This window comes from Microtus ochrogaster, chromosome 8 (genome assembly GCF_000317375.1).
Source record: "Microtus ochrogaster isolate Prairie Vole_2 chromosome 8, MicOch1.0, whole genome shotgun sequence".
Lineage (NCBI taxonomy): Eukaryota > Metazoa > Chordata > Mammalia > Rodentia > Cricetidae > Microtus > Microtus ochrogaster.
Genome location: NC_022015.1, coordinates 1,703,867 through 1,712,758, shown reverse-complemented (window position 1 = coordinate 1,712,758; position 8,892 = coordinate 1,703,867). Strand labels below are relative to the sequence as shown.

Genomic DNA, 8,892 nt, shown 5'->3' with positions numbered 1-8,892 from the left:
TTGTAGACCAGGCTGGTCTTGAACTCACAGAGATCCGCCTGCCTCTGCTTCCCAAGTGCTGGGATTAAAGGCGAGCGCCACCACCGCCCGGTGCAAGTGCTCTTTCTTGTCTTGCCTTTGTAAAGTTAAAAATGCTCACTGTTTGGCACCTTCAATCACTACCACTGTGTAGGAGACATGTTTAATTCATAGTACTTCCATTCATGTCCACTCTGATAGAAAGGAACCTGTCCATGGTTGTAACATGAGGGCCTGCTTGTTGGGGTTTCTGTTCCACCTGGTACTCCACAGCCAGCAAGCCCCAAAGAAAATCACAGAGATCTCCATAAGTTATAAAACTGATTGGCCCATTAGCTCAGACTTTTTATTAGCTCTCGTATCTTATATTAACTCATTGTTCTTATCTATGTTAGTCACATGGCTCAGTACCTTTCTCAGCAGGGTAGCTCACATCCTGCTTCTTCGGTGGTCTAGGCAGACTGGGAGGAATGGGCTTTCTCCTTCCTAGAATTCTCCTGTTCTCATAGCCCCGCCTCTACCTCCTGTGTGATTGACCCACCTATACTTCCTGCATGGCCAATCAGCATTTATTTAAAATATGATTGAAAGAATACAGACAATTTCCTGCACCACATGGTGACAGTTTGGCGACCAGCCCGTGAAAAAGGCTCCAAACCAAACATACCAAAGTTAAATTCTAGCACCACCGCTTACCAGCTGTACTTTGCCACGGGGCGGGGGGGGGGGCGTCTAGGACCATCTCTGAGCCTCAGCCTTCTCATCTGTAATGTGGGGACAGTGATAGGGTACAATAGGATCATAGTGACCACAGGAGGAAGGAGTGGTCAGTTTCTCAGCACAGTTGTTAGCATAGAATAAGCCCTTGAAGAATTCTAGATATCAGTATCGTTATTACAATTTCTAAAAGCTATAACATTTATTTTAAAAAAAAAATAGGTTCTGAGAAACTATGAAAACATTTCCCAGGAGTTGTTAGGAAAATGGGAAATGTCTGACAAATTTTTGTTAGGACAAGTCAAAAAAAGTCAGCCCTTGTTCCAGGTGGCTTGGTTGGAAGAGTACTTGCCTAGTATGCATAGAGCCCTGGGTATGATTATCACCTGCATCACATAAACCAAGCATGGTGCAATATGCCTGTCATATAGCACTCAGAAGGTGGGGAATTAAAGTAAAACAGAGTTGATATTCTCAGTACTTCATATGTCACAGAGTATTTAGAAAGAGAACCCTTCACAACTAAAGCTTTACCAATGATCTCAGTTTAAAATCTGCAGTCAGGAAGTACTAGTTTCAGGGCATGTTCTTGAAGTTGTCAGCTATGATGAATATTTCACTTTGGGTGAAGGAAAGAACACTGGCCAGACCACTCCCATCCTGTTTGTTCTTCGCGCGCGCGTGCGTGTGTGTGTGTGTGTGTGTGTGTGTGTGTGTGTGTGTACCTCATATCACAGTCAGAAATAGTGTCCTAAGCAGCATGTGGAGAGAAGGTAATCAGAGCTAGTGACAGCTGCCTGTATCCAGTCTTCAGCCAACTGAGTACGACAGGGTCACTGTTATCACTAAAGGGCACATTATATGCATATATGGCTGTCAGAGAGATACAGAACTGCTCAGCAAATTACCTTTACTCCATGTGATGTGGCCAAAGCCCAGGCCAGAACCCAAGGTCCCTGCTCCCAGATGATGACTCTAGTTAGAGAAACATTAGAATCTGGTGCGGCATTTCTCAGACTTGACTAGAATCATCTGGGGACATTCAGGCAGCACCTCCAGCCAGTTTAGTCAGAACCTGAGGGTGGGATCAGGCAGCCAAAGCTTTTGAAAGCTCTAAGCGATTCTACCATGTTGCCAAGGTTGAGTGCTCCACTGCTCCAGCAGGAGTCAGAAAATATGACAATGGGTGAACAGCTTCGTCCCTCAGCCGCAGGTCCCTCATCTGAAAACTGGCCAAGGCTTTCCGTCCCATCTATGATCTAAAAGAGATTAAACAGAACGATTAAAGGGATTGAATAAGAGAATGTTATACTAAACCTGTTGACAGAGTGAAAATGAAATTGTTTCACCCTGTGTCTTACACAATTTTCATAAACCACCTAGAATGTCAGAACCAAAGGGCCTCTCCAGACCCCTCTCTGGACCCACCATCTAACCTGGTTTAATTTATATACCAGTGTAGTCTCGATTGCCTAATTGGAATCTGTCCCTGCTGGCAGACTCACCAATTATGAAGCCTACTCTGTGAAGTCTTAGTTACCAGCAGCTGTGGGAACTATCCTCTACCAGCCACTGCTAATGAACCTCAGCCATAGCTGTCAAGGCTTCATCAGAAATTCTCCACTGTCTTGAAAGAGTATATTACTGTTTTGGAATTGGACCATAATAGGACTTGATGATAGTGTCTGATGGTTCAAATATTTTTTAAATGTTTGTTTATATTTAAATTGTTCCCTATGTATGTACATGTTACTCTGAAATAGTCATTTGGATAGTGTAAGAAAAGCCTATTGTCCATAGTTCCAGTCCATGGGTAGCAACAGGGTAGAGGAGTGTGTCCTGAGAAACAGGGCTACCGTGTACCCTCTCCCATTGTCCTGTCTAAAGTCTATCACAGAGCTTGCTTGGTGACGCTGTAAGTGGCAGGACCCTGCAGTTAGGAGAGAAGGAACAACAAGGTAGAAAAGAAACAGTCAGTCTTGGGGCCCACAGGTTACATAATTTTGTACAACCTTGGGCCTGAGGTGGTCTCTTGTGGTAAAAAGTTAGCTTTTAACAGGATCACCTCATACAAAGTGAAGTAGCACTACCTCACCCTGGCGTATTTATATCCCCCATTAAGAACACAGAATATGCAGCCAGGCATTGTGACACATGCCTTATCAGCACTCAGGAGACAGAGGCAAGCAGATCTGAGTTCGAGTCCAGGCTGGTCTACATACCTAGTTCCAGGACAACCAGCACTACACAGTGAAACCCTGGAGGATGGGGGAATATCAGAATCTAAGTTCATATTATCACTTAAGGAGACAGAACACACCCTCTGTCTTTCTGAGTCTCTGTGACTGTCATTTGTGGAAGTAAATGTTACCCAAGAATATGTTTTCAATTGCTTCATAATAAACAAGTTTACTAAAGAAACAGAAAATTAAATTTTCAGCTAAGCTATATGAGTTAACTAGGTCCATTTTCTGTGTAGCCTGTCTCCTTTGTGATAGTGCGTTCAGAAGCAGGACGTGAGGGGGACAGCTCTGCCGAGACCCTGTCCCACATTTCCTACAGGCTTGACACGCTTGTCCCTGGTTTTGTTGGCAGTTAGCTTTTAAGATTTCTGCACATTTGTTGCTGCTTTCAGAAACATAAGATATATGTTCTCTTCTATATGTTTCATACTTTTATGCAAAACTTCAATTTCTTTCCATTTTTTGATGGATTTTTTTAATTACAGGAACTTTATTTGATGATAAAGGTGACAAGCATGCCAAGAAAGGAGTTTGTATTTGGGAGTGTATTGACAAGATGCACAAGCGGAGTCCCGTTTTCTTCAATTACTTATACTCACCAGTGGAAATAGAGGTAGAGTTAAATCATTTGTATCTTATTTTCTGAATGTTGTATATAAAAGTTTCTCTTCACTTTAGTATATGTAAACATTTGATGGGGTTTCATACCAAAGGTATTTAAAAGTTTGAGATGGCATAGATTTGGGTTGTAATGGAAGTGGAGACTGTTTACTAAATACTTGATGCAAATACTAGGGCTGTTCCCCAAAACTTAGAAGGGATAATGTCAATACAATCAAAGCAAAGCAACTTTGCCTGTGTAGGATTAAAGGTGAGCCACCAGCCATGCCACAACTGAAAAATCTTAAATGCTTTAGTATATAGTAAACCTGGGACAGAGCCTTAAGGGAGGCACTGACATTTAGAACCCAGCCCAGAGGATGGCATATCTCAGGGGCAGCAAGGCTTGGTCATATGTATCTGCATGACCTAGGCATGCAACAGGCAGGTATAACCACGTGAAGCTGATGCTGGGAACTCAGATCTTCTGTAAAAACATTAAATATTCTTAATAACTAAACCCTCTTTCCAGCCCATAATTTCATCTTCTAAATAATTTCTGGAACTCAGTGTGGTAGCATATAACTCTAATCCTGTCACTTAAGTGATAGACACAGGAAGATCACAGGTTTGAAGCCAGCCAGGACTGCATAGCAAGACTGTCTCAAAAACATCAACAGAATTACTAGATGGGAACTGTTCAGTGCCATACATAAATCAGATACTTGAAGGCTGGGCAGGATTGGTTCCTGTCATGGGCCATGCATTTAGAACTCTATTTGACCTTTCTCTGGTGGGACCTTCACCAAGAAACAAAATGCTCATTTTTAGGTAGCCCCTCCTCATCCAATCTTTGTTCTGGGCACTCCACATCCCTGGTCTGAATCCAGATCACTCACCAGGTTACTTGACCAAGTCAGCCTGCCATGTCAGTGCATGAGTCCCAAGACCCAGAGAAACCAAGTAGCTGCCTCACAAGGACAGAGAGGAGTGTGGCTTAGTGGCCTAGGATATACACAAATGTTCATGCAAGGTCAAGGTGGGAGGAGAAGGAGGTTAAAACAAGGCCTGTAAACTGGGAATATATCTCTCTCTGTGTGCTACTACTTCCTAGTATAGAATTATGAAGAATCCAAGAACCCTTTATTTGAACCTGGCCTTCCAAATCATTAGGGGGTTACATTTGTTGGAGAAGGAGGATAAATATGTTTTATTTAATGTTCTCTTCATGTATAAGTTTTAAGTATTTAGGTGAATTTATATACTTGCCCTGCACTCTGCAAATGTATGTATCAAGTACTTCAGGGTCAAGATAAAATTACATTTCAGCCGGGCAGTGGTGGTGCACGCCTTTAATCCCAGCACTCGGGAGGCACAGGCAGGAGGATCTCTGTGAGTTCGAGACCAGCCTGGTCTACAGAACTAGTTCCAGGACAGGCTCCAAAACCACAGAGAAACCCTGTCTCGAAAAACAAAAACAAAAAAAAAAAAATTACATTTCAGAATTCTCTTTAAACAGGCCCTGAAGCCTAATGTAAGTGTCTCCAGCCTCAAGAAGTGGGATTACTACACAGAGGAGACTCTGTCTGCAGGTCCTTCATACGACTGGATGATGCTGACCCCCAAGCATTTTCCTCCCGAAGAGTTGGATATGGCTGGAGGAGCTGGGCCCCAGAGTCAAAGGAGAACAGTGTGGCCATGCTATGATGACATCAGCTGCAGCCAGCCAGATGCCCTCACCAGACTTTTCAGTGTAAGTCAGAAATGTGTAGACACATCTAGAGGCACTCGGACCCAGAGGACATCTTAGACTGGCTTGCATACTTACATCTGTAATGGCTCCCTTACTCTGTGTCATAGTTAATACTCTGAATCTGAAGAATCAGCCTTGATTCTGTGCAGTAGTGGACACCACACTAACTATTGGCAAAGTTACCCACAAAAGTGACTTTGCAGTGCAAAAGGAAGCAACTGAGAAAAGAGCATTTCCCTTCCAACTTTAGCTGCCTAGGCTGTTGGAATTAGGTCTGGCAGTGGCTTTTGTGGGTGCTTTACTTCCCTTTGTTAGCAGTATGGGTAGCTGATGGCCTGATGGGACACCTTCTGCAAGGCATGTTCTGGAGTGAAGCCATCCTGACAGTGGACTCCCAGGACAGTGCTGTTCTGACTGGGTCTCTGTTTTTAAGCCAGGAAGGATAAGCTGCAGTGGTGGCTGCCCTGAGTCCCTGTCAGAGGGAAGTCATTTTCATGAGCATCTCTTGGGTTATTCTTTGCACATCTGGTTTGAGTCACCAAAGTCGAGGGCTCCTCTGTCAAGAAAGACTTAACTGCTGCAGCCATTAGGGTTGGGACATAGGCCCACAGTTGGCCAGTAGCTTTGGTCATCAGACTTCCAACAGGCTGTCCAAGAGTGAAGAAGGTGTTTGAGACACACACACACTGTGTCTTGTTATTTAAATCAATCTGTTCAAAAAAAACCTTCTGAGTCCTAATAAATCATCAAATCCAGCTATCCTCCAGCCATGCTGTTCATCTGGGCCCAGCACAGGGGAAACCTGCATCTCCAGGCACATCCTGGCCTTCCATAAAATATTCGCCTGTCAAAATGTCCTTTTCATTTCTTTACAGGAAATTGAAAAATTGGAGCATAAATTGAACCAAACTCCTGAGAAATGGCACCAGCTATGGGAAAAAGTAACCATGGACCTTAAGGAAGAGCCAAGAACAGATCATGTGAGTTGGCAACGCCCCCTGAGCTTTGGAGGGTGCTAGGTCAGATGGAGCCCACAGCTCATAACCCAGAGAAAGTGGTAGAGAGGGGTCATGCCCTAGAGCTTCAGGGCAGAATGGTCCAGATGACCGAATGCTTCCTGAATGTCTCACTCTCCGCAGTGACATAATGCACATGTTCAGGCATTGAATCCAGAGGAAATTACTGGGTTCTCTCCATCTCGGTGCCATTGTGGTCTCTTCTGACCTACCACAAGGGACAGGGAATGCCAGGCCCATGTTTGCTCCAGAGAAACTAGCAAAGAGAAATACTGTAAGATGACAGACAACATATGCTACTTTCTATTGCCCAAACTTCCTTTTCTGTTTGCTTCCTGTGGCTCATACCCCATTTCCTATTTCTGAGATTAGAAACATTTATCAAGCACATGATACATCCAAGGGACTAAGCCCTATGCAGTCCACAGTGAGCAAGTTTTGTACCTCATGCACAAGGGGAATGCAGAGAAGTCTCACAGCTACTAACTGGCAGGGCCACCACTCATATCCACAGCGGACTGACTCCCAGCCCAGCACAAGGAAGCGAGGACACATGGTGTTCAGAAGAGCATTTCAGGGAGAAGAGACGAGGCAAGTGGTCTGAGAAGGCCCTTGATAGAAGAGCCTCTGGACTCCACCTTACCTTCACACGACTCTTCAGGAGCTGTTGCCACCTGGGGCCTTTTACCCCAGAAAATTAAAATTGTTTCTAGATTTTTTAAATTATGAAAGTAGGATGTATATTTTAAAAATAACAATACACAGAACATTACCAAGAGATGAAAATTACCCACAGTGTATAAATGTAGAAATACAAGATTTACTGGATGTGATATTTTAGAACCTGCCTTCTTGTTGACATAAATGCCATTCATGTGCGTCATTTTGGTTGCTGTCTAGAACTCCATTGTAAAGGAATAACAGTTGTTTTGTTTGTTTGTTTGTTTGTGGTTTTTACCAGTCCCCAAATAATGGGTATTAGGTTATTTCTACTTCTCATTTAAAAACAGAAACAGATGAATGTTCAACATGTGTTAGCTCACTAGTCAGTTGTTACCCTGAGATACATTTGTATAAATGAAATTATCAGGCCAATCTCTAAGCCATGGGGAAACTTTCCTAGCTCATGTTCTGTCTTTTTCAGTCCCAAAGACACTCACTGGGGTCCCCAGGACTCGTGTCTACCAACGTGCCTTCCTATCAGAAGAGGCCTGTGCTGCACCCCCTGGACCGCAGCACTGGCGAGGATCAAAATGCCACCATCTCCCCATCCAATGGTGTGGAGCACAGGGCAGCCACGCTTTACAGCCAGTACACATCCAAGAACGATGAGAACAGGTGACACTGCTGGGTCCTGACTGTTAGCCCGAGCCAGCCCTGTGCAAACAGCCTTGGCAGACTTGGATTTGCTTTCATTCTGTGGGGTTTGGGTTTTTCTTAAATGCCTTGTTTAGATGTTCTGGGGGTGGGGATCAGTCTTTGAGAGAATGCATGTCAGGCAATACTTTTTCAGTGGCACCATCAGAAATCCTGCTTATCCTGGCTCAAAGAAAAGGAATCTAGTCATGTAAACTAGGGATGCCAAGAACGTGCTAGAAGTGTCTCTCACAGCATTGTCAGACTTCTCTTTCCAGCTCGGTTTTCCCTTGGTGTTACAGCATTCCTCGCATAGCAGAAAGCATGGAAACCATGAATTCCTAACCAGGGGAGTATAGTGGTCCCAGCAGAAGGAGTCAGTCTTTCCCCAAAGGGCTAGGGATAAAACTCCAGGGAGGGCTCTCATTAGGGAGACAGAAACTTGATAGACAAAAGGTAGTTTGTAATGAAGTCAGAAGAAACTGTCTTGTTGCCTTCTAGATCCTTTGAAGGAACACTGTACAAAAGAGGAGCATTGCTGAAGGGTTGGAAACCCCGTTGGTTTGTTTTAGATGTAACAAAACATCAGGTAAGACCCAAAAAACTACTGTCTAGGCTCACCTCAAGACCTACTTATGTGTTCCTCACCTTTGTAGATGGTGGCTCTTCCAAGGCCCAAAATGTCCCTGAGCCCTGGAAGTAATTGTTGGAAGTAAATTTTATAGCAGCCTCTACCCAGAGCCCTGCATGCTCAGAGCACTAGAACTCTTAATGCATAATCGTCTCCTCTTTAACACCCAGGTCTGGAAGCATCTGGGAGCTTTAGCCTGTTCTGTGCACATATGAGCTGTGTGCCCCCTCTCTTCCATGATATAGCTGTCCATTTTTGCTTCAGAAAATCTGGTCATGATTAATCTATCTGACATTTATTACAGCTCACCTCACTGTACTGGGAACTGCTTTTCTTCACCACCTGGGTTCACCACCTGGGGTTCACAGCAGGCTAGATTAGACGTTCACTAAGAACTCTTTGGCATGCTTTGCTATTGTCGCAGCTGCTACAGGTTGGACTTCCATCTCTTCGTGTCATGACCACCTCGTCCAGCAAGGATGACGTGATACCGGAGCTCTTCTTACAGGCAGTTTCTCTCTCTCTCTCTCTCTCTCTCTCTCTCTCTCTCTCTCTCTC

General features: G+C 44.2%; 1 protein-coding gene across 1 annotated transcript in view; it reads left to right on the top strand.

The window, feature by feature from the left end:
- The window catches only part of Sbf2 (SET binding factor 2), a 412,779-nt gene that overhangs the window by 399,838 nt on the left and 4,049 nt on the right, over positions 1-8,892 (top strand). The window contains exons 35-40 of the mRNA XM_026781117.1: positions 3,215-3,329; positions 3,464-3,591; positions 5,098-5,331; positions 6,207-6,311; positions 7,492-7,685; positions 8,205-8,292. Coding sequence (XP_026636918.1) covers positions 3,215-3,329; positions 3,464-3,591; positions 5,098-5,331; positions 6,207-6,311; positions 7,492-7,685; positions 8,205-8,292 — 864 coding nt within the window. The remainder of the gene's footprint in view (positions 1-3,214; positions 3,330-3,463; positions 3,592-5,097; positions 5,332-6,206; positions 6,312-7,491; positions 7,686-8,204; positions 8,293-8,892) is intronic.